Source organism: Thalia democratica, chromosome 5 (genome assembly GCF_965202585.1).
Source record: "Thalia democratica chromosome 5, ktThaDemo2.hap1.1, whole genome shotgun sequence".
NCBI classification, from domain to species: Eukaryota; Metazoa; Chordata; class Thaliacea; order Salpida; family Salpidae; genus Thalia; species Thalia democratica.
This window is the reverse complement of record NC_139169.1, coordinates 16,197,190-16,224,557: the sequence shown is the minus strand read 5'-3', so window position 1 is coordinate 16,224,557 and position 27,368 is coordinate 16,197,190. Positions and strand designations below refer to the sequence as shown.

The 27,368-nt window shown below is 24.8% G+C and overlaps 1 protein-coding gene across 1 annotated transcript; it reads left to right on the top strand.

Annotated features, from left to right (window-relative positions):
• Positions 1-456: 456 nt before the first annotated feature.
• Positions 457-26,708, top strand: LOC145835944 (uncharacterized). The gene is made up of 14 exons (XM_082943714.1): positions 457-544; positions 988-1,067; positions 2,258-2,304; positions 2,961-3,104; positions 4,128-4,199; positions 4,535-4,612; positions 4,984-5,130; positions 8,992-9,058; positions 9,613-9,687; positions 10,177-10,276; positions 18,549-18,645; positions 22,803-22,918; positions 24,225-24,394; positions 25,692-26,708. The coding sequence occupies exons 1-14, from the start codon at positions 494-496 to the stop codon at positions 25,987-25,989; spliced, it is 1,542 nt and encodes a 513-aa protein (XP_082799840.1). The 5' UTR covers positions 457-493; the 3' UTR covers positions 25,990-26,708.
• Positions 26,709-27,368: the final 660 nt, after the last annotated feature.

Below are 27,368 nucleotides of genomic sequence, written 5' to 3'. Positions count from 1 at the left end.
TTTATTAAAAAACACATTTAAAGTAACTTTACAACATATTTTAAATGTTTTGTAATATTTAACACAGTTTCTTTTATAGAAATTAACTTAAAACTAAAAATAGATTTAAAAATGTTTACTTTTAAAAACCTGGAAAAATTTGAGAAATCTGGAAAAAATTTAGAAAAAACAAGTGACAACCCTGACATAGTTAACTTATAGTCAGAAGCAAATAGTTTTATATTATAAATATATTTGTTTCTATAAAAGTTTTGTGAATAATTTTTTTACTAAAACATGTAATTTTAGTTTTACATACTTTACAATTTTAATTGATTATTTTAATACTTAACTCTTAAAATTAGAAAAAAATCTGTAATTTTTTGTAAGATGTTAGTTTTTATGTTGTATATAATTTTTTATAGAGTGTCTTAAGAAACTTTTGTAAATAAAGTACTAATTAGTATACATTCAACAGTTATATTAATTTATTAAGTATTTATTAAAAAATAAAATGAGCCACTGGTGTATGAAGTGTGAGATACCTCTCACTCCCAATGCAGAGGTTGGTAATTTTTTTTATATTAAGATTTACTGTTTTATTATATATTTGAAATACAATTCAATCAGTTAATTAAAATGGTGATACTACTGAAGGTAAAAAACTAAATAAGTAAATTTTATTGTACACATGTTGTTATCATTAATCAGTAATACAACCTATTCAACAGAATTTTTCTTGCCCAACATGCAATGAAAAAATGTTATTTGATAGATAAATGTTGTTAAGTTTTGTAATTTGTTAGATCTGGTATAAATGTTTACTACAATGCTAGAACTGTAATAGTTTATGATTAATTTTTCAACAGACTTTCTCTTGCCCAACATGCAATGAAAACAATGTTATTTGATAGATAAATGTTGTTAAGTTTTGTAATTTGTTAGATCTGGTGTCAATATTTACTACAATGCTAGTCCTGTAATAATTTATAATTAACTATTCAACAGACTTTCTCTTGCCCAACATGCAATGAAGGGTTCATCATTCCACTTGAGCAGCATTCGATGGATGTTGATGAACAGCAACAGTTAGTTTGTTTTATAAATATTTTTAGAAAAAATTAACAGGAAACTAATAATTTATATTAAGATACAGTTGTAATAGAGTATTGAAGAACAACAGCAACAATTAGTTTTTTTTTATAAATATTTATGATATTTTTAAAGATTTTAATTAATATTTAAACCAAATTATTTTCGATTATGTTTTATACGTTTAAAATAAAAAATTTACACAGTACTCATTCTTTATTAAACTAACACATGTTTCTGTGTGTTAACAAGTTAACACACTTCAGCGGAACTATGAAAGTTAAAGAACTAATTTTTGAAAAAGCTATAAAATTTGAGTATTTTTTCATTGTTCTGCTGAAGTAACACAGAAACATGTGTTAATTTTATAAAGAAAGAGTACTGTGTAAATTTATTATTATATATTCCATTGAACTTGTTTCGCTAGATCTTTATTAGTGTACAATTAACTTAAAGTTTTAAGTAGTTACATTAGAAATATGAATTTTTATGATAGATTTTGTAAAATACTTGATAAAATTCAGTATTTAAAAAAGTTACCTAAAAAAGCTAATTATTTATTTTATATTTATATAATGTTAAGATCACAATTGACAAGTTATAAAAGTATTCTATAAAATTGGTTGTATTATTTATTTTATAATTTATTGAACTATTATTATCATATATAAACAAAAGTTATAAAGTTATATTGAGATTGTTCTAAATAGTTCCACAGTTATTAATGTTTTTTGTTAAGTAATAAGAAATATTTTTAATTTCTTACTTCATAAAAGTTTATACTTGTGTCAAAACTTTTATGTTTTTTAAATAATCACATTTTTGTTTTTATACAATTCAGTACAAAAAAGTTGAAAAGCTAGTTTAATAGGTTACAGTGGAAACTTCTGCTTTTAAGGAATTGTTTATGTCATGTTTATGACTAATAGTTGAATTTTTTTTTTGTTTATAATTCTAATACAAGTTATTTGTTTTAGCTTGTAACAGTGCGTACAAAATTGTTTTTTTTTGAAAATTTTTTGATAATCAAAAACAATGAGAAAATTAAGTGAAATTAATTATGTTAATTTGTTACTTTTTACTTTTGAATGTTATATACATTGGTATTAAGCATACCTTATAAAAAGTGCAACACTGAATTTATTTATATGATTAAATAAAAGTCTTTAAAAAAATATGTTTTTAGGTTTCCACAAGCAAATACTACCTCTCAAAATACTAATTCCGGAGGCCGTAAGTTTATTACTGTTATTGATTTATTATAAAAGTTAATAAAAATATATAAATAGTTCAAAATAATTTTTTCTAAGTTTGTTATAGAGATTACATTAAAAGATGAAACTTACCATCTAAAATTTAATTTTGTAGAATATAAATTTATGTACTTTAAGTTAAGTTTTATTTAATTGAACAGTACTAGTGTGTATAATATTTACTATCACCAAAATTAGCTGAATGTTTTGTAAGATGTTTGCTTAGAACAAATATTTGCTAAACAACTTTTATATTTTTATTAGTAAACACATTTTTTATTGCTTTTTTGTAAAACTGTTGCATGTTATAAACTTAAGTAATTTATAAAATATAACACACAAGTTTGTAATTTGCTGAAATAATTTTTCTTTATTTGAATGTAATAATTGTTACTTGTATTTATTAGTTTTAGATATATATATAATAATTTAAGGTTTGAGTTCTTCAAGCTTCAAACTATAATCTGTTGGTTATCGCACATATAAAATTATAAAATGAATGTTATGTACAATAACTTTAATTTATTCGTGAACTTTTTATTTTGTGATGTTTCAGATACTCCTGCTTAAAGTAAACTGTCATCATTTATTTACACGACCAACAAAATATAGGTTATTTGATTTTTTTTTCTACAGAGTCTTTCACTCCACGCCAATCCTCCACGGGCAGGTCTTCCAGCAGAAGGAACAGAAACGCGGGGTTCCAGCGTAGCAGCAGCAGGGCATTCCAATCCGGTAATCCGTTTGGGGGGATCATGCAGATTATTGACCAGCAATTAAGTATGTGTTTGTTAAATTCAAACATATATATGTTAACATAATTATAAGTTCTTGACTTGGTTGAGGGTACAGTCAGTTGTTTTATTGATTAACAATTAGGTATGTGCGTTTGTAAAAAATGTATTTATTAAAAAAAAAACTTTTTTCATTCAGAGCATAGTCATTTCTTTTTATTGGGATTTTCTTAGTTTATGATTGAAAAATATAACTTTAAAGTATTTTGATAATCTATCCATAATATTTTTATCATATTACTGGTTTATAATTAGTTTTGAATGGATTTTGTAATAAACTAATATCTATCAAATTAAACAATGATTTATTTGAATTTTAGTGAGTAATTTAGTATTAAATTTTAAAATTAAAAATAGTTTACAAAGACTACAGGTTTAAATAAAACGTTTTCTTTTATCTTTAAATTTATTTCAGTGCTTAAGTTTAATTTTAAAAAATAATACTAGTAAAACTTTTTGATTTTTGACTCATTTGAATTACTACAATAAATAGACGTTATTTTATTATTTTTGTTTTAAATTGAGTTTTTGTATGTTAAACTAAAATAGTTAACCTAAGTTCTAGTGTCTGCATATCAAATTCAAAAGTTTCTAATATACCTGACCGCTATTTTATAAGGTTATGCAATATAGTTAAATTATTGATCAATAGCGCGCTTTAGAGTTAAATACATCCTTTTATAAAATGTAGGCTGCCCACGTAGTCACAAAATTGTTATAAAGTTATTTTGTTTTATAAACTAAAATAAATGATAGAAGTTACGTTGAAAAAATGAAATATTTAGTTTTTTTTTTTAATTTCTATTGAAATCTAAGTTTTTGGTGTTCTTAGTTTGTATACATAAAAAAGTTTATTATAAAAATACTTATTTATATTTTTTATGTTTTGTCACATAAAAAATGTTTTTATTAGCAACAATGGCTTTCACATAAGTTTGAACATACTAAAAAATGTTTTGAAATTACTAAGAAACTATCTCATTTTTTAAAACTGTTTAATTATTCATAGGTCAAGGCCAAGGAAGCAATCCAATTGAAATTTTCAACCAAATAATTCCACCTGGCCTAACTACTACATCAGGTTATTATAAAATACAAATTTTTATTGTTATACTGTATTTAGTAGTGGATTGTATAAAAAATATATGAACAGCAAGCTAAATTCAATGTATATTTATGTTATTAGCAAAAAATATCAAAGTAAATTTTTATCAATGATTGAAAAGTATTATATTTGGTTTATATCTTTTATTGATTAAATTTCGTAATATTATTTATTATTTTGTATTTTAATTAATAAAATTTCAATATTTTTACTATGTCTTTTTTTTCATTTGACAAAACAGAATATTATATAGAATAATGAAACATGATTGAAAACTGATATAAAATTTTAATTAAAATTTTTATTCACAGGTAACTCTACAAACAATGTTGGAGGCGGTTTGGAAAGTATTTTTGATGAAATAAGCCAGCAGTTGAGCAATTCCCGACGTTAGTATTTATTTAAAAATATTTTAATGCGTACTTTGTTCATCAGGATTTAATTAAAAAATAAAGTTTAAAATGTTTATACCATTTGTTTTCTTGTTTTAAGAATTACCAAATAGTTATTTAACATTTACAATTTTTTATAATTTCAACCACTATTTTACGTTAAAAAACAATTTTTCATTTGCTTTGATGGCTGTGTTGATTTGTAATTGTTTTAAATAAATCAATCAACTTATGTTCTAAATATTTAATACCACACTGGTATTACCAACAGTATAAAATAACCATCATAATTTGGAAATATTAAGACGGTTTAACAAGTAATACAAAAAATAAACATCAGTTATTTAAATTCAATATGAAATCAACAGCAGCAAGAAACAGCGCTCAACAAAACAACCCTCCTACTTCAGCTCAAAATACCTCTCAGCAAGGGGAAAGTACCCAGAACGCAACTCCACCACCAGGATTAGGTCCAGGCATCAGGGTGTTTACTACATCAGGAGGCAGTAATTCTGGTGAGTTATTAATATATTAGATTTTATTAATTTTCTTACAAAATGTCTGTGATATTATTAAACAATGAGTTTCAGCTGCCAATGAGTACTTCTGCTTAGTTTTTGTTAATTTAGTTTAGGGTTTCCCAAACTTTTTTGCAAATGGCCCCCTTTAAAGAAATTAAAAAAAGCCATGGCCCCCTTCAACAAGATTACTCATAAACTTCCTTTTTTTTGTTTGTTTTTTAATCTTCATCTGCAACTCGAGAAAATCTAGTGTAAGTTTCAAATTATGACCTCATGGCCCCCTGTGGCTCCTTTACTGCTCATGACCACCCTATTACCCCTTTGCTGCTCGTGGCCCCCCTCTTACCACTTTGCTGCTCGTGGCCCCCTGAGTATCTGTCATGGCCCCAAGGGGGCTAATTGGCCCACTTTGGAAAACCCTGATTTAGTTGGATATAAAAATTTAAACATCGCAAGTTGTCATTGGATGTTCCAAGCGTAAATTGTTAACTAGGTTTTCAAAACCCGTCAGTTAAAGCAACTAAGTACATAACAAATAACCACTATAAAATGATAACCATTGTGGTGTGATGTAATATACATTGTTTATTTAGCACTGGATTTTATTATATTGTACAATGTAAATAGTGACACTGATATGTTTTATGTTTTGTATTATGAAAAATAATAAAAACAATGAGTAATTTAAGTTAATTTTAGCAACATTGATGATTTAATGTATCAAAGTTAATTTTTAGCCTTTGTTTTATAACGAGTCATTGCTCAAATCAGGTTAATCCATTGTGTGTAATGCAAAAAAAAATCATTTATGTTAAAAAAAGCTTATCTTGCTCGTCAATTTAATGTTGGTTTGTAATTTTATGTAAACTTTTTATCCATTCTGACATAAAAAACTCATCATTAATCATCTAAAAAATTACTTAAATTGGCCAAATGTTTATTAAAATAACCTAAATAACCACTTACTTAAGTTTATGTTGTACATTTGTTGTACAACATCAGTTGTAAATGTATGTCATAAATATTTAGTTTATCCATAATTTTAGTAAAATTTTGCATAATAACTTACTAGTTCATGCGTATTAAATATTATATTTAGAGTACGCCTGTTTGTTTATACTGCCTGTGGGTGTTTATATATTGTTGTGTTTAAAGATTATCTTATTATGTGTGTCAAAAAATTGACTGTTAATTTTTCAAATTGGTCGAAGTTAATATATTTTTGTTAACTTGAATAAAAAAATAATTTTAATTATATTCATTCTATTTAATGTTACTGCTTAGTTTTAGTATATCTACAATAATCAAATAAACTAAATCAAAATTATAGATAGACTTTTGTTCTATCAAAGTAATTGCAATAATAAGGAAATAAGCTATTTTAAAAATTATGTAGTAATTTATAATTATTCTTAAATATAAATTTGTTGTTAAATTAAAAGATCAAACTATAAATGATTTAACAATAAAAAGTTGACGTTTTTGATAGTACAACAAAGTAAACTTATTTTATTCTGTATTTTTTTTAAATGTTATATAATATGTGATGTTTTTAAATGTTAGTTCATAATATGTGTTGTTATTTGAATCCAGTTAAACTTTTTTTCTTGTATCGAAAAAAATACTTTCAAAATATCAAGAAACAGTTCGTAATTGTAAAAAACTTGTTTCAAAAAACTTCCTAAACACAAGTACCTGTTTCTATATGGCTTCCTTTATGTAATTTAGAGTGTCATTTAAGTACGCTTTTGTGTTCAGAAATTACATTTTGTGTATGGGAATGCGTATCATGATGATTGATAATCAATAATGAGAAAATTCCTCACGCTTAATGATTGTTGCACCAAAAAATTTTAATAATTGAATTTTTGTGGCCGTTTTTGTTTGATCATGTGGAATAGTGCGATTAAAAGTTGAATAAAAAGTAAAACTAAAACTGTACAAGTTTACAGTTTTATTCGTTTTATTTTAGTTTTTCTGTTTAGAATTTTCATAGCTCATATATTTTCTTAAAGTTCAACGATGAAAAGTTAAATTAAAAATAGAACAACCAAAACAAAATCTTTATTAAAATATGGTTTTACTTTTATTTTTAACTTTATACTGCAATATACAATAAGTATTATATACAATAATATTAAAACTTTCAGGCACTCTATATTTTAGTACTACTTAAGGATAATAAGTAACAAGAAACCAGCATACTACAAATTTTTGTGGTTAATTTTACGTGTATTTAATTTTTTTTGAACATTTATTCCACGTATTTTGAAAATTATACCATAGAAAACTGAAAATTTGTATTTTTTGAAATGACCTTTGTTATCAAAAAAATATTTTGATTTTTAAATACTTATCAAGCATCTTATCATCCAAACTGTTTTTCACCGTGGACCATGAGTTTACAAATACAATTTCTGAAAACTATTTCACTTGTTTAACGTGATAATATTATTTTAACAACAATATAAGTGACAACACTTACAAAACAAATCTGCTTTGCTACTCATAACATTTTTTTTGTAAAATATGAATATGCACATTTCTTAACAACAATTACAATTGATTATTTAATAACAATGCATATATAATTTAAAAATGGTATCAATTGTTAAAAACTAACGTAACATTAATATTTTCAAAACTGATTTATTTATTCATATAAAACTAATGGTAATGATATAATAATACTAATACTAAGCACTTAAAAAAGCACGTTTAAATTAGACTTTTGATTTTATAAACATTTTAAATTATAATTATTTCAAAAAAAAGTAGTAGCTTTTTACACTTTTCAATGTTTTTATACTATTCAACACAGTTTCTTACCTTGAACTTAATTTTAAATAAAAATAGACCCAAAAATGTGACTAAAAAAACTTTTAAAAACTTGGAGGAAATTTTGAAAGCCTGGAGAAAGTTTTCCAAAAACGTTTGGCAACCCAGTACTAATACTAACAACTTGTTAATAAAAACCACAAAAACAGGTAACAGCAGAATTATGGTAAAAATAATTTAAAACAAACGTAATAATAATATTAACAGGTAACAGCAGAATTATGGTAAAAATAATTTAAAACAAACGTAATAATATTATTAACAGGTAACAACATAATTATGGTAAAAATAATTTAAAACAAACGTAATAATAATATTAACAGGTAACAGCAGAATTATGGTAAAAATAATTTAAAACAAACGTAATAATAATATTAACAGGTAACAACAGAGTTATGGTAAAAATAATTTAAAACAAACTTAATAATAATATTAACAGGTAACAACATAATTATGGTAAAAATATTTTAAAACAAACGTAATAATAATATTAACAGGTAACAACAGAATTATGGTAAAAATAATTTAAAACAAACGTAATAATAATATTAACAGGTAACAGCAGAATTATGGTGAAAATAATTTAAAACAAACGTAATAATATTATTAACAGGTAACAACATAATTATGGTAAAAATAATTTAAAACAAACGTAATAATAATATTAACAGGTAACAGCAGAATTATGGTAAAAATAATTTAAAACAAACGTAATAATAATATTAACAGGTAACAACAGAGTTATGGTAAAAATAATTTAAAACAAACTTAATAATAATATTAACAGGTAACAACATAATTATGGTAAAAATATTTTAAAACAAACGTAATAATAATATTAACAGGTAACAACAGAATTATGGTAAAAATAATTTAAAACAAACGTAATAATAATATTAACAGGTAACAGCAGAATTATGGTGAAAATAATTTAAAACAAACGTAATAATAATATTACAGGTAACAGCAGAGTTATGGTGAAAATAATTTAAAACAAACGTAATAATAATATTACAGGTAACAGCAGAAGTCGCGGTGATCCGCAGACACCTCCCAGTCCGCCGAATGGAGATTTCTTCATGGAGTTAGTTTTCATTTCTTTAACTCTGGTTGTTGTTTAACTTGATTTTTTCTGTAAAGTCTCATAAGTATCACAATGAGTTTATCAATAACGGTGAATTGATTTAATTTTATTTCCCATATGTGAAAAAATGTTATAAAAATTAAAACAAGAAAACGAATACAGAATGTAATGAAATAGTAACCTGATAATGTTTTTTTCTTATATTTTCAAATACCTGTTATGAGTAAAAGTTTTTAACAGTTTTTAAGGCAGACACATATAAGTTGAATATATTATATAAAAAGACCACATTTTTAGATGCCATGTAATAATAGAACTCAAGCACAATAATTTTTATATTCTCAGTAATCCTAATAACCTTAATTTTTTAAAATAACTCACAGTATGTTTACTTCACAGTTTGATAAGTAATAAAATAGTAACCTCATAATAACCTCAATTTTTTAAATAACTTACAGTATGTTTTCTTCACAGTTTGATAAGTAATAAAACAGTAACCTTATAATGTTTTTATTGTACTTTCAAATTTTTTCGTTAATATATTTTCTTCACAGTTTAATAGGAAGAATCATAGGCGACAACGGTCAAGGTTCTCCATTCGCCAACCTTGGTGGTGGGAATATCGAATTGTTAGTTTTATTTAAGTTTAAAACAAAGTTGATTGATTTAAAAGTTTTGTTGGTAAATATTTATTATTATCGCCGACATTTGTCTGTGACTGAGTTATTTATTGAAAAAAAACTATACAATTAATTGTTTCATAAGGCTACTATTTCAATAAAATATCTTGTTATGATATGTTATACAATGCAGCTTATTTTTAAAATATTTATTTTTAATTTAGCTATATAATTGATAAATATTGTAGTAAATTAAAACCATTTAAATGTTGTGTATCAGCTTTATCAGCTGAGGACATTACCAAAACAAAAGTGTTAATAAACAAATTTTGTTATAAAATTGAACTTTGTGTTTAGTTTTAAATAAGTTGAATATAAGTTCAGAAACTTGAACAAATTGAACATTTGAAGTATAGTTATAAGTTTAACTGAAACAAATTAGTAAAATAAGTGCTGATAAACAAATGCAAACTAATTTACTGACTTTTTTACAAACAGTGTTATCGATAACGGAATGGACTTTCCGAATGGGGGACTTTTTGGCAGAAATTTCGGGGATTTTGTGAGCGATGGTGACCTCGGCAATATTGAAGATTGGGTTAGTTATTATTTAAAAAAAATGTATAATAATTCCTAACGCAATCATTGGTGACATGACGAAACAAGTCGAATATGTCAGACGTATGAAAATGTGATGAAAGTGTATTATGTTCGAAAACTTAAAACTTGGTGTTTGATAGATGGTGTGAGTGTGATAGAATTATATGTAATTATTTGACCAACCTGTTTTGTTCTGAGGTATTGTACGAATGTTTTTTAGCGCAAAGCGTTTAAAGACAAAAGTATTAATAAGATAAATAATAAGTTATTTAATTATTCTACAGGACTTTAAGTCATCTTGATTGTTTTCTTTTAACTTTATTTGCAATTAGTTTGCAAAAATTTAAAAATATATTCTATTTATTTTTATTAGTAGATTAGAAAAATTATACATTTAAAACTTACTTCTAATTGTGCTAAAAACAAGTTGTATTGTTAACCCTATGTTTTACTGATACCAAAATAAACACTGCTAATTATACCAAGTCAACAAAAACTACAGTTTGTAAGTGCTGCTTTCTTAAGCAAACAAAGTCGTTTGTTTGTGTGTACATTAAAGTAAGAAACATTTTTATTGATATAATAAAAGTTTATCAAACAAACGCATTTTTTATTTTTGAAGTTTAAAGAAAAAGTGTTCTTGACAGAGGTAATTAAAGAAAAGTATTTAATGAAAAATATAGCCTATTTTTCCTGTTTTAAAATTCTGGCAGTGGTAATAATAAAAAAAAAAAAAACACTAAAAGATACTATCTTGTTTTTACCGTGAAATTTATTTTTAAGTTAAAATAGATTATTTACGATAAAAATCAATTAATGTAAAATTACAGATGAAAATTTGGTGTAACTTTTAATTATTCGATTTCTTGTTATTGTGAAAATATGCAAATCCAGAAAACTTACATAATATCCTGAAATAGTCTTATAGTAGCATCAAAAAAATTACAGTTACTTTATTATTATGTTACTCCAAAAAAGGTCCTTGAAAAATAAACACTAAATAAGATAACTGTAATATGTAGAGTCTGAATTTATTTTTATGTTTTTAGTATGTTACAGTTGTAGGTATTTTATATTGTTCTAGATTTGTTTTTATTAAAAAGTTAATCGTGTTAACATATTTGAAAAAAATTGTTTATGACAACTATTGTTTCGTAGTATTTGCATTTTACTTTAAATTAAGATTCAGAGTAGTTAAAAATTGTATTACTCACTTAAAAACTTTAAAATTTCTGATTTAAAAGTTGGAATTCCAAAACTTTAAACTAGCTCGTAAACTTTCACAGCTAGGTGTCGTCAGTGAGAATTTTTTGTTTAGCACTTTAAATTTTATTTAAATTTTCGTGACAGTTAGTGATTATAAGACTTATAGCAGGCTGTAACGTGATAGGTATTAGAAAATTAAATTATTAGTTTTCTATATATTTAGCCAAAAACATACCGCAGAGAGAATTTAAATTTAATGGTTTAATTGCTGTTTGTGCTTTCAAAGTTTTCTCATAAGTTTTCTTGTTAACATGTGGTTTTAAAAAAAATATTATGTTTTAAGATTGAAAAAAATAATAATAATGTAAAAATTAATTTATGTGTACTTAATTAAAACTATAAAATAAATTTGTAATTTTATTTGGATACATTTATTAAATTGCAAACAAGTTAAAAATAATCTTTTTATTATATTCAATAAAATACAAAGTACTTATGCAATTGGTGTTTTTGTAATTAATTGAATATTTTAAAGCAGTAATAGATTATATTTAAAAAAATTTCAATGCATATAAGTATTATTTTTCATAACTAGTCTTACAATTATATTTAATAACCGTTTGAACTCAAATCAAATAAAGCTAATAAAAAACTACTTTTTGTTTTTTTGTTAAAGTTTATGTTAAAATATTTAAATTTTACTCACAAATAAATTAAATTAATTTTTAGCTGTATTGTAAATACGTTACATGTTTTTGTACTCTAGTGTCATAAAATTCAAGATTGACTTTTTAAAATTTATTTGTTGTCGGTGTATGTTTAGAATGATTGAAAGTCGTGTAAAAACAAACAAAACAATTTGTTTAAGAATAGGTTAAGTTTGTTTTCATATAATGATAAATTATTTTTATCCAAGTAACGTATAGAAAAATACTTACCGTTTTTAAATTTTTATTTGCCACACCAAAACAAACTAAGTTTTGTGAAAATAAAATCTATATATTTACCAAAAAGCTGTTACAATTAAGATAGAAATGCCTGAAATAGATAGATTGGATCAGTTTTAAATTATTCGTTTCATAAAAAAAAAGTATTTTCTTCTAGTAAGTGGATCTCCAAGTAGCAACAAATTTAAAGCTTGAAAAAATTTATTTTCAAAATAAATTAGTATAAACTTTAATATCATAAATATATATACATTAAAAGTTCATTAAGTATTATTATGAAGCTATTAGCTGTTTATGTTTATACGGCAAGATCATTCATTTTCAGTAAGTTTACTCCTATATACAAAATTACTTTGTTTATAAAAAAAAATCATGTCAACCATTTACAGTGTTATTTTTGAGATTTTTTGTTTACAAACGATCATAGAGACACATCATTTTTAGTAAAAAACGTTTTTAATGTAAGCTTTGAATTTTATCAAAAACATCATTCATTCATTGTCAGTGAGCTTCCTTTCAGCACAATAGATTTTAATGCACGCATATACAATGGAAATTGTGTATAAAATACAAGCTTCATTTGGCGTGATAGACACGTTTGTTATCGCTATTTGCTCAAAGGTCGCCTTTATATATATGTACGAGGCGAAATTTTATCTCCAAACATCTGCGCTAGTTTCGATAATAAATAAGTGACCTTTTTAACTTTCAATTTTTTTTTAAATTTTAATGTTAGTATTATTATTATTATTCAAACGAAAGTTAGACAAGCTCAGTTTAAACAAGTACAAATATTAAATACTTATACATTATAAATAGTCTTTTTTCAGAGTATATATATATATGTTTTTGGATAATCTGATATTTATTTGTAATAACTTTCAGATTATACTATTTGAAGTATTAAAAAAACTAAATTTGTTTAAGGAAGTTATTATAGTTTTTAAACAATTTTGGTTAAATATGAAATTTTTAGAGTTACTTATTTAGTAACGCATAATTTAATATATTACTTATATGCTAATTTGGATAACATACATGACCTTTATTTAATTTTGAACAAATATTTTAGCAACATTTATCTTAGTTCTCTAGGCAATCTTAGTTATCAATGAAAGTTTATAGAGTTGAATTTTTATTAAATATGTAAAGTTTTCAGTATTTGATAAAATAGGCATGTGGTAATTTTCAAAAATAAGTATGACCTTTTTAACTTCTAATTTTGAAGTATAATTTGGTTGGAGCGTAATTAAATTCGTTCTATATCACTTGCGATCTAATCTAAACTATTTCGGTCTGAAATAAAATTTTAAAATGATTATATTGACAAATAGTTTCTTACCTTCGAAATTATATTAAAAATAAACAAGGTTTAAGGTTTGTAATCTTATTATTTATCTGAAAATAAATATTTAACTATGTAAAATTTGCTGTAATAATATTATTTTCAGATATCAATCATCTTATAATTACTGGCATTTCTACCTTTAGGCTATTATTTTAAAAACAAAGCTTAATCTGTTATTAATTTAACAATGAAATCTTATTTTCTCATGCATTGTAATAAAAAAGTATATTTTTTTTAAAATAAATAAAATAAAGTGTATGTTTTTTTAAATATTTAGAAAATATTCTTAAATTTTCCAGATTTTTATAGTGATGTTGATAAATTAGTTTGTTTAAAACTTTAAAGCTATTAGTAGAAAAGTGTTTTGGTCATTGAATGGTTTAATACTAGAAATTAAAAAAATATTAGTTTTTGAGTTACACCAAAACGGTTTCGAAAGTTTTCAAAGTACATAAAAAATCATGAGTTAGTTCTTTATATATTTAGTAATATTTTTATTTTCAGAACAAGATCTCAGTTTTCTTTAATTAAATTATCAGATCTTTTCATATTTATTTTTAGAGATAAAAAAATAGATAAACTCACAGTAAGACTAATGTGACTTGCCTCACACGTATGCAAATTTGTTTAATGTTACGTCATAATCACTTCAAATTTATTTAGGGTGACGTCACAATTAACTTAAGTAGACCCGTAATATTTATCGAGTGACTCAAAATGATCTGGTGCGCCTAAAAACGTTTGAGTGACCTTTAATGTTTATACATTTTATCTCTGGTTGGCAAATATTTATTTTACAAATTTAAAAACCTTTTTCTTAGTTCTGGTTTTAGTCTTTTAACTTTCATATCATGGTAAAGACAGTTTTTTATGAAACTAAGCTTTTAATAAGTGGTCAAAATTTGAATATAGCACTATAAAACTTTATTAATATTGACCTAAAATGAAAAAAGTTAAACTGAAAAATATGTATATTAAATTTGTAAAAAGTTCAAAAAGAAGTTTTTTACTACTTTATTAAAACGAAAAATTTGTATACATAATAAATTTTATTGCGCTATTTAATTTCGCATCAGTTTTTTAATAAAGCTCGCTAAAAATATTTTATAACCGTGAGATAATTTTTATTAAAATGAGAGTTTAGTTTTTTTAGATATAAAGTTAAGTCAGTTTATGATATTTCGTGAGCTGTGTTGATACTTGATATTGTTTATTGTTTGTTTATGAATTTATAAACAATTTTCGTTTGTGTTCCACAACCAGTATTTATGAATACATTCCAAATTTACGTAATGTTTTCAGGCTGAAATTGATTTTTTCAACTAGTCAAGTAAATAAATAGTAAAAGGTTAATGAGCAAAGTTATTAAAATTGTAAGATTAATACGTTTATTATTATATTTAACTCAATAACAAGTTAATTTTATTTTCAAATAAAGACATAAAGTATATACTTGTAAAGTATATTAAATCTAACATTTTGAAGATATATGTTGTAAGGTTTTCATATTTTTGTTAATTTTAAAAGTTTTCAAAATATTGTTAAAAACATTATTAAAAGGTTATTATATAAAACCAGCATACAGTCAGCATCAAAGAAAAATGAAACGCATTATAAAATGTTTAAACATTGGAAAAAGTAATTTTCTCAGACATAAACAAAATTTTAAATTATATTTTTAAATTGATACCGAGCCAGCTGGAAAAAAAGCACATACGATATTGATTGATTGATAAAAAGTGAACAAGAACAGGTGTTTGAAATTACGAGAGAACACGCCTCTCTTTTTTACTTCTCTCTTTTTCATGTCTCTCGTTTTTGCAGTTTTTATGTTAGAGTTACGGAGGTTTTCAGTACACATTACAGTTAGGGTCGTGAATTATTGATAGGGTAGATTTTTTGTGTGTGGAATTTCTACAATGATTCTGTATTTTCTAGTTGAATTGATTAGTTGTATACGTGTAACTTTTGTTACTTTAGCGGTTTTTGTATTTTTAAAACTTACTAAGTTTGATCTCACTATTAAAAACAATCAAGTATAGTATATATTTTTTTATGAGTATTATTGTCTAGTCCAGCTATAGATAGTACATTTAAATAAAATAAAGGAAGCTTATATTTTTTAATAAGCTTTCAAACTTAGTAGATTTCTGACAGAAATTTTAATTTAACCAGTATTTTAAAAATCGGTATAAAGTTATTTGTGATTTTTGAATCTTTATAATATTATACCATTTAATATTTTAGCTCTAAAAACATTAAATACCATAAACAAGCTTTTTATAACCAATAAAGATGTAAAAGTTTAGTATAGTTTTATATATGCTGTATAACAACTTAAGCATATGATATTTATTTGATTAGTTATATATAACACTGTAATGTTATAATGCGTGACTGTAAATATTTTTGGTATTTTCTTAATCAAGAAAATGTTTTCAGACTATCTTTGCATCTTAAAATAAGATACTTCCTTTGCCCTTTTAAATATTAATACTTTTTTGTTAGATTTATTTCAATTGGAGTTAGTAAGAAAATAGGTTGTTTTTGATAAAATAAATATTTTTGTATTTAAATTAAATCTGCTGTCTTTGTTTCAGTTTTTTTTTTCAATAGTATATCTAATGTGTTAGCTTTTTTTTTCGAAAGAAAAGTCTGTTTTATTTTCTGTAAAAAACTTATACAAGTAAGAAAGTATTCAAATTAGATTCTAGTTAAAAATCTTTTACAGGTTTTATTACTTATATTTTACGTGTTTAATGTAATACAGTGGTTTTATTTTAGTATTTTAATTGCTAGTTAAAAAGCTAAAATAACTAAGTCGCTTACCAAAATCCCAGTAGCAATTAGCTTTTATTACAAAAATTAGAAATACTTTCAGCTTTAATTTATAGGAATATAATTGGTCTTAATTTTAAAAGTATGTTGTAAATTTTACGACTAAGTATTAATTTGAATTAATTATAAAAAGGGCCAATAATAAAAAAAACTTTTCATTTCTGTTTTCAAGCTTAGTAGATTTCCGAACAAAACCAGGAGTAATTTAAAAATCGGTAAAAAGTTATTTGTGTTTTTTGAATCTTTATACAATTATATTGTTTATTTTCAATTTTCAAAACATTTATTATAATAAATAAGCTTATAGCCAGTACAAATTGGTGTAAAATTTGTATGTGATTTTAGATATGCCATATAGGAATTTAAGCGTATGATGTTTATTTGATTGATTATACATAACACTGTAGTGTTATAAGGCGTGACTTTAAATATTTTTGGTGTTTTCTTTAATTTAGCTAAAGTTTTCATTCTATCTTTGTATGCTAAAATAAGATATATCTTTGGCAATTTAAATATTTCCTGAGAATTATTTTAAAAGGACCCAGTAAAAAAATATAAATTTTTAATTGTATATAGTTTGTAAATTAAACTTTTTGTAAGTTAACACTTTTGTTTCAGAGAGAAATACTTTTGAATAACTTTGTTTTAAAAGCTTAAATGTGTTGTAAAATTTTTAAATAGTAGTTATGCGTGAATAGATTATGTTTGCCGTGCCGAATACAAGAACCGCTGTTAATTTTTTTTTCATATGAAAGTTTTGTTTATTACAGTATTTTTATTTCATATAAACGTAATACTTAGTTTTAATTTATAAACACTTATGTTTAAAAAATAATGTTGTGTTTTAGTATTTTTATTGCTAATTAAAGGGCTAAAAAACTCATTAAGCAAAATCCCTGGAGCAATTAGCTTTTATTACTGAATTTAGAATTACTTTAATTTGAAACTAAAAGACGTTAATTTGTGTCAATGTTTAAAATTAGATATTACATTTTATAAATTTAAGTGTGAATTTTGATTTAATTACATTTAGATAATATAAGTATTATTTCCTCTTAGTCATAAAAATATATAAACTGTATTAAAAATTCCCAAAACACTTAATAGTTTGTTGGGTGTAAATAAAAATAATTAAAAAAAACCATTGTTGCGTTAAATCGCTCAATTTATAATCACTTTGTACAAGGTTAAATAAACTTTCCCGTATTTTATTGGCAAGTTGAAAATAGATAATTGCTCTGTTAACACGGCAATTATCTTTTTTTTTTAGAAATTAAAAACAAATGTTTAAAACTCCGATCACGTAGTACAAAAAATTGTTTTCAACAACTGCGTATCTTATTTTATTTTTAGTATATTTTAGTTGTCCAAATAAAATGGTTTTAAATTTGAGTAAATTTAAATGATAATGTAAATCATATAAAAAAAAGTTTTACATTAGAATAAGCTTATTTTATTGGTCCATCAGATATGTTTTAATTTTTACAACTTTTAAAAGTAATGTTAAAATTAAAAACATTTGTGTTTTTTTATATATATTGTCACAAGACTGCTAACTAAAAACATACAACAGCTTGAGCGTGTTAACATAACAAGTTGAAATGATAAAGAAAGAATGTGCATACTTAAAGTTTTAGATTTATTAAGGAAAAGTTCTGTTATAGATAAGAAGATTAATTTGTGTGAAAGAAGTACGCAGTTGTTTCTCGTGTTTTATACTTTATTTCAAATCAGTAGAAATATTTTTGTTGTGTCACCTTTGGTTATGCTGAATTTTTCTTAAAAAAATTCCGTTAATTTTTTTTTGATTAAAACAGCAAGTTAAGTTGCAATATTTTATTAATTTAATAAAACAAATAGTTTTTGATAAATAAACAAACAAAATGGTGTCGTATATCGACTGCGTTTATCAAATTGACCAAATGTTGCAGCTGTACAGAAATTTCGGAAACATTCAGGGCCCCGCCCCTGCTACTGAGGAATCAATTAGGGAGATTCCCCAGACCAAGATAACCCAACAGCATGTCGGTTAGTATGATGAGTTTGTTTTACAGTATTTAATATTAATTTTTTTAACATTGTTTTTTGAAAATTTAAATAAAGGTTGTGTCCAATTGAAGATGGCGTTAAAAAATCAGTATTTTACCTAGCACGAAATAGCTTCTAATAATTTTTTTTAAAGCCTGTCTCAAAACGTTTTCGTTGTCTGTGATTTTAATTTGTTTGTTTACTCTAATTTTAATAATTTTATAAATATAACTGCTCCTATAGGTCAGTAAATGTTACACTGATTCGGTAGTACGTGCGTATTTATACTAACAAATATATACAGCAATAATACTAAAAAATGTTGTTTAAGAATTGAAAGGTATAAAATCGTATCTTATAAAGTTTTAAGTTTAAATTTGCTCAAAATTTTTGTATGAAAAACACCCAACTAAGTTTGACACCACTAAAAAAGAAAAAAACATACGTATTACAAGGCTCTGTATTTAAATAGCTAATACTCAATTTCACAATCGGTAAATCCTGTGAATATTCAAACAACCAAAATTGATTAATTTCCGACTTTAGCTTGTAGATTATAAGAAATTGCTCGCACAAATTTTCTACACCATCGCAAAATCCGTATCATTTTTAACCTTTAAAGCCGAAAGGTTCACCTTGTTAGCAATTGGTACGAGCAATTTGGTGCGCGGTAATCGCATTACGAAGTGAACTCTTCACCCCACCTCTAACAATAGTTAGCACAACTAGCCGTGTGAACTGTGTGTGAACCCTTGGTATAAGCTTGTTAACACAACAATACTTTTGTTCAAAGTTCATCGTTGTTTAGCTGAATAGTTGGAATGAAACGTTGTCATGTGGTTTTATAGAAATAATGTTTAATTTTCAGTTACATGTAAAAGTTAAATACTTGATGTTGATTTTTAGTTGATATTTTAATGAGTACTTGGTATATTTGTTTATTTGTGGTATAGCTGTTTAATATGCTATTAATGCTTTTAAATTCTTTAAGTACATAGGTTTGGTTTATGCATATGTTAGTTTATGTTTAAGTTCTATAATAAAAACTTATAGTTATTAAATCCTTTTAAATTGATATTTTTTAAATATTTATCCAGGAAAATCATTATTTTTGCCCTAAATATATACTTTACAAGTTTTAACAACATGCCGTAAAACAACTTTAATAAAAGTATTACATTTTCATTTAATTACATGAGTGAGATCTAAAAAAATTTTTGTAAACTAACAAAATCAATAAATGAAAAACAAAGTTTATTTGGTGACAGAAAAGTGTTTAAGAGAAGTTGGCTAAAATAATTGTAAATCTAATTTCTGCTTTGAATAATTTACATTGAGATATAGCTACTTACATTCACCCCTTAAGAATCCCTAATTCCTCCCGTATGCCCTCACCACAACCTTTTAAACTGCTTTGTGACGTCATAATCAGAATACGCAAATTGCATTTTAATGCTCTCCACAATAAGGGGTTTATTCAAAGGTCAAAAAAAAACAATTGTCTCCGAATAACATGAATAAGCCATAAATTTGCAATTGGCTCGCGTTTGACCTAAATAAGAATTTTATTAAGAGTTTAATTTTTTATCGGTTGTCAGAACACAATTTTCCTTGTAACATATAGTTCAAAACTTGACTTTTTATGCAAATTGCCCTATTAACATTTCTATGAATTATTTGTGTTGTTCTGGCAAAGTTCAAGTCACCACATATTTTTTAGTACAAATTGATATTGGTTTGTTGTTTGTTTTCTACTTTAGGAAAGTTTTTTTTTCTTGTCGTACTTTTTTAATTTCGTTGCATTAAAAATACTTATTTAACCATATAAATAACCACTCAGTTTTCCTTGCAAATTATTCTTAAATAACTTTTAATTTTAATTTTGAATAATTATTTTACTCAGTTTTTACTTTAATTTTACGTTATTTAAAAGCAGCTAACCTCTTTTTAGTCTCCACTCATTTTCTAATATTACGATTTCAATATGTTTATATTTTTACAGCGATTAAGTTTAATAGAAAAAAGTCTCATGTCCCTCTAGGTCCAAATCCAGCCTTTAAGCCACTGTAAAACGCCATTCAGTCGTTGTGCGAAGATTTATGTCAAAACTACTGGTTCTTAAACTCTCTAAACGCATAAGCCAATCCGATATCATATTTCACGGTTTTGAGTAGACTTGTGATCTTACCAGTAACTTAATACACATGCGACCCTACAAATGACCTTTGAACTTTCGCTGTTACGTCATAATGGCTTGGAATTTCAGGTAGAATTTCACGCAAGAGATTACAGCGTTGCAGATTAAACTTTCAGTGAACCTCGTTTAAATACACGTTTCTTGCAAGGAATATTAAACACGCCTCTTTTTCATGCATGTTGATTGAGGCTTTAATTCAGTGTAATTTTGTTTTCGCAATTTTTTTGAATGGGTTTATTGTTTTATACGATGCAATATCAAGTACATTTGTCGTTGTAACATTTTAATAATTTTTTTTTGATGATAAATTTGTAAATAAACTTTTCAACTTAAGATATCAAACATTTAAAATATAAGCTATAAGTAAAAATCCACAAATTGAAATAATTTGAATTAAAACAACACCAGTGTATAAAGTTTATTTGATCACAAAACCGAAGTATCATAAGATGTTTTTATAAAAAAACAAATAAAGATAAAGTTAAATAATGAATAATATACAGTCAGTTACAAAAATAACATCTAATGTTACTTTTGGTTTGTGCTTAAAGTAAACTTTAAAAATTGCGGTCAATTTGTTATAACTAGTAATAAGCATTCATAACCTTTTCTTAGTAATAAGTTCTTATCTCTAAACCTTCAAAGTGGTCGTAAAGCTCACTTATTGATTTTTTTACAACATTTTACCATAAAGGAGTCTTTGAAGCAAACTTTCAAACAGCGCCGCGCGTATTGTTGTTTTTTGTGACGTCACACATACAGAGAAAACGGCACATGAAAGGAAAATGTTCGAGTCTGCGCACATTAGCATGCTTGTCTGCATTTAGAGTGCTTTTATAACAGGAAAAAAATAACCTGAGTTCACTGAAACTTGTCAATTTGTTTTATATCGATTTAAAAATTCATATTAGCGAGTTTAAAAAATATTATTGTTTTTATTAAAATCCAAATAAGAATTCACACAATGACCTAACTTTAAAAGAACTGAAGGTTCAAACAGAAGTTTTAATGTTTGTTTCCAACTACAAAAACTGTTTTAAATTGCAGCAAATATAAATTTGATGTGTATTAAGTCGACGGATAATTACCCTTAATGTGCTTTTAGTGTCACCGAACTTTGAGCGGCTTCCTAAAAACTGTTTGCGTTAAAAGCGAAAATAAACCCGTTTTTACTGTAAACATCCCGTAAATGCGTTGAAAATTGATATTTGAAGCAGTAATGAGCTTTTTGGAAAACTTTCAAGCGAATATCAAAGGGAGTCAGTTTATATTTTCCACAATTTAAAAATGTTTTAGTGTTTTATTTTAGCTCAAATTATTTTGAACTTTTTAATCATGTAAACACTTGAAATACTTAAATGTTTACTGTCAAAAAAAGTTCACGTATCAAAATATAAAGTTTGTTTTTTTAACGTGTCTGGCAAGTATGTCAAAGAAATTGGATGTGTCATTTTTGAAGTTATCTTGACGTGTCTGTATGAGCTTTTTTTATTTTTCGAAAAATTTCGAGCTTAAACTTAATTGAATCTTGATTTTAATCTTTTCTTTTTAATTTTACTTTGTAATCTCATAAGGTCAATTGGAATAACTTTTAGTTATAAAAGTGAACCATATTTTAACATTTTTATTGGCTGTTTTGATACATAAGCTTATTAAAACTGATCAACTTAAAGCACAGTTTTACCTTACAATGAAATTCCAAAGTAAACTAAAATTGTCTTGATATTATATATTGATCTTAATTTATTATTGGTATTTCAGCAAACTTTTTAGTAAACAAAAATAATATTATATAATAATAATTTCAGCTTGTGCCAAACTTTTATGGCATAGAAAACAGTATATAACTTTGCAAACTAAAAAGTATATTTTAAAGTAAACAAAATATTAAATATCAATTAAAAAAATTAAAAGAAAAAACAATTTCAGATTTTTTTATAATTTTTTTTTAATGTAACAGACGAGGAATTGCAGTGTTCAGTATGTTTTGAGAACTTCAATTTAGATGAGCAAGTTAAGAAACTACCATGCAACCACATGTATCATCCACAATGTATTGACCAATGGCTTGTACATGTATGTTTGTCCTTTCATTTAATTATTTTATTTATATAAAAAATACCATTCAATCACATGTACCATCCACAATGTATTGACCAATGGCTTGTACATGTACGTTTGTTTATTTTAATTATTTTATTTATATAAAAAATACCATTCAATCACATGTACCATCCACAATGTATCGACCAATGGCTTGTACATGTACGTTTTTTCTTTTATTTCTTTCAGAGACTAATAAAAAACTGACTTTTCTAGCTTTGTACTAACATGAAAAGTTAAGACCATATATGGCTAAAGACAGGTTAGTAAAAGTTTTAATTTGTCATCATGATTTTGTGGCATATTAAAGTTATTGAAGAATCGATAAGGTATTTATTATATTTGAAAAACAGTTATATTATTACTCTATTTAAGGATATGATTTGTAAGCCTCTAGTTTTAATAACTATTGGTATTATTACTAACGAGTTAAAATTTTCAAGTGTTTCACTACCAGCTGTTTTCTTGTAAAAATATTTTCACCTTCTTTAAAATTTACCTAATTTTGAATCAAATTAGTATTTTTCTAAAAGTTGAGAATATTTTACACATGTTCATTTTAGAATAAAATAGTTTCACTGGTGTAAATTTTATAAGTTAAGTTTAAAATTAAAACATCTACTTCTACCAGATCAATGCTTTGAACTTTTTTATCTTAAAAGTATTATCGTTTTATCAATCTTTGCGGATTAAGAAGATAAAATAAATGTTTACAAATAAAAAGAACTAGTTTATATTAAACATAGCTCTTAAAAAAGCATTTTTTTCATAAAAACTAAAACAACTTTATGAGCACTGAAATTAACAAATAAAGATTCTTTACCGCAAAGTATTCTTTACAATAAAAAGCTCTAAAAGCTCCATTTTTAAAGAAGGAAATAGTTTAAAATAAAATTAGAAATAAATAAAAGCAGCAAATAAAGTAAAAATTTGAATAATTTAATTTTCAAACTGTCGCAGCAAAAATAAATAACAGTAGTTTTATAACAAGTTATTCTAAAATAATCACAAAAAATACTTCTACTAATAAAGATAAACAGTAGAACTGCGAAGAAAAGTTTAATAAAAAACTGTTAAAACACATTTATATTTAAAAATTGTATGAGAAAAAGATATTAAATTTTTCAAATAATTATTTACATACCACAACGCTCGATCAACTTGTATAAACGCTGTGTATAAAAAACTACTTGAAAAAATCATTAGGAAAGCCACTGATCTACTGAAATAAATATGTTTATTATATATAATAAATTAAATAAATATAATATCACCACAGCACAACACATGCCCGATTTGTCGCGAGCCGGCAGCCCAAGACGCGCAGAGAAGCTCCAACAGCAGAACGAGCGCGAGGGAAAACCCCCCAACACAAGAAAATCAGTCGGGCGGTACGACCTCAACTTCTAATTCCAATCCCACTCCTAGAGGAACCAGTCTCAGTTTCAGGTATTTGTTAAAAATAACTTGTAAAAAATGCATGACAAGTATTTTAATATTTATAGTAGTCGAAATTAAACGTTTTTTTTTCACCGGTAGTTTAATTCTAGCAAATAAAATACCAGCTGCTTTTGAACTGAACTTCGTTTCCAAAGTATTATTAAAAAGTTCTAATATTAATTTTTATGATATATTTTTTTTTCTTGTTTACTAAATAGACTGAGTCCCAGAAGCAGAACCATCTACAGTTTCAGGTATTTATTACAGTAAGAATATTATAGTTTTAAGTATCTCAAATCTTCCCTTGGTTGTTTGTTGTTCTTCGTGATTTTTTGTCTTTATTAAAATTGTTTTAAATAAAAAAGTTTTTTTATTTTACAAAAAAATCTACAAATTTTTAAGTATTCGTTATATTGCCTAAAATACTTTCAAATTCTTCTTCAGTGGGTAATTAGAACTGAATTAATTCAAACTTGATTTACTTGCCAAAAATTTACTTAAAACTTGATTTATAATTACGTCATAATATATTTTTTTTAAACTTTTATATGCAAGAAAATTTTGAATTAATTCAGTTCTAATTGCCTACTGAAGAAGAATTTGAAAGTACTATAGGCAATATAACAAATACTTAAAAATTTGTAGATTTTTTTGTAAAATTAAAAAACTGTTTTATTTTAAACAGGTGTTTATTAAAAATAATCCTAAAAAAAAATTACAAAAAGTGTTTTAAATGTTACAGACGTTGAAATGTTTTTCACCAGTAGTTTAATTTTAGCAAATAAAGTATAAGCTTCTTTGGAAGATTTACAAATGATAATTATTAATAAAATTAGTAGTCAATTTTTTTTAGAGATTTTTATTATATATATAAATAAAAAATATGTTTTCTTGTTTACGAAATAGAGTTCCAAGAACTAGAAACAACATCACTATCAGGTAATAACTAAAATTTTAATTACAACAAAATAGTTGTAAAAAGTAATTTACATACTAATTATGTTGAAATGATAAGCATTGCTTAAAAAGTATTTTTTATATTTAATCATTTCACCTTTGATTTAGTTTTATAGCTTAAAGTCTTATTCGTTTTGAATTAATTTGATCATTTAAATTGAACTTGACTGTAAATACACGATAGTTACTTTACACTTAATGCAATAATTTTTATTTGATTATGATAACAAATGGTATGATTATCATTACTAAAGCTAAACCTGTTTTGTTGCTAAATAATTTTTTTTCTTAACTTAAATCTAAAAAATGTTTTTTCTTGTTTACTAATCAGGATTTTTCGTATTACCAGAATCCATAGAACCCCCACTCAATCCTCGCCTAGCAACAACCAGCAATCACCTAGCAACCAAGCAGAAAATTCACCTAGCAACCAAAACACACCCACCGCAAGTTCTGGAGGAAACCAAGCGGAAAGCGCCCCTGACAACCAGAATGCCACCCCTAGCAACGAACAGCAAACCCAGCCCCAGCAACAAGCGAACAACAGCACCAACAGGATCAGGGACTTCTTCGGAACTTTTATGCCCTTTTTCGGGAATGTCCCCAGACACCAGGAGAATGAAGACGATGTCGACCAGCTTGATTAGAACTCTCCCAAAATTTAAGGGAAATACCCGAGAGTACTTGAGAAAATGGTGTTTTTGAATTCTGCTTCTAATCCAATATATTTGTTGGGTTTTTTTTTCTGGCTGTTGGAAAACTGTTTAGCAGACTATTTTGTTATTCCATAAATTTAAGAGAACTAAATTTTATTGAGATACTTTTCAGCAGTGTGTTTTAGATTTATTTGATAAAAATATAATTGTTTCGGTAAAAAATATTATTTTTTAAACAGCTTTTCATTTTGTTGGTCTAGAAAACAACACGTTTTTTTGCTTCTTCACTTAAAATTATCATTCTTCCCTTTTATTTTTGATCTTAGTTAAATATTTTTATGTACTTTCATTTTGTCATTCAAGGTTCTAAAACGTAGTAATTTTATTATGACCAGATAAAAATTCCTATATATTTTTAAAGTGTCTATTTTTCTTCCATATATGTAAAATTATTTAAATTTCTTAAAAAAAGACTTTTTAGCAGTATAATTTTGGTTTATTTAACTAAAAAGATAACTGTTTTGGTAAATTATTTTTTAAAACAGCTTGCTATTTTGGTGGTCTCGAAAACAACGTGTTTTTGGTTTGTTAAGTTAAAATTGTCGTTCTTCCTTTTTACAACTTATATCTAAGTCGGAAATTCTCAAATATTTTTTATTTGTCTGTTAAAAGTTTGAAAATAATAAACTTATTTTTATTAGACAAAATTCCTATCCATTTATTAAAGTGTCAACTATTTTTCTTAATGCAATTCGTTTCAATAAAACGTATAATAAGCGTTAAGTGTTATTTAGTTTAATTTATTTAGTCAAACTCAGAGATTTATTTCTTAAAATATTTATTAGTGTTCTTCCATAAGTATGTAACATGTAATAAATAAACAAAAAATGGTTTAAATTTAATTGGTTAACTGTAATTTCTTTTGAGAAAATAAAAGTTTTAAATGAAAAGGCTTTCGTCTGCTTAAAGTTAGTTAAAGTATCAGAAAAAACTTGAAATTAAGTTTTGTTATGGAAGCTAAAAATCTAAAAACTTTATGAAATATAAATTGATTATTTAAGGTTTAAAACTAAAATACTTAGCAATAGTCTTAGATTTTTTAAAAAATTGTCAGCTAAACAATAAATAGAAACTCAAAAGTTTACTTCTTTAATTAACTTTTGTGGATAATGTTCAATCGTTACCACAAAAGTGTGTAAAAACACAGATCAAAACTTTTCATCGAAATATTGACAGTATTTTTAAACATTATAAGTATATCACTCTAAACTTTGTAATTACTTTTTGGATTTATTACTATGAATTAAATTAACTAGGTTTCTTAACTTGGTGATTTGTAAAACAAAACTGGCAATTAACTTTTATAGGGA

Excerpts from the sequence above, each read along its gene's own strand:
- LOC145835944 (XM_082943714.1), top strand. The coding sequence starts at position 494 with ATGAGCCACTGGTGTATGAAGTGTGAGATACCTCTCACTCCCAATGCA. Across the intron at positions 3,105-4,127 it reads GATTATTGACCAGCAATTAA|GTCAAGGCCAAGGAAGCAAT; the intron begins GTATGTGTTTGT and ends AATTATTCATAG. Across the intron at positions 4,613-4,983 it reads GCAGTTGAGCAATTCCCGAC|CAGCAAGAAACAGCGCTCAA; the intron begins GTTAGTATTTAT and ends TGAAATCAACAG.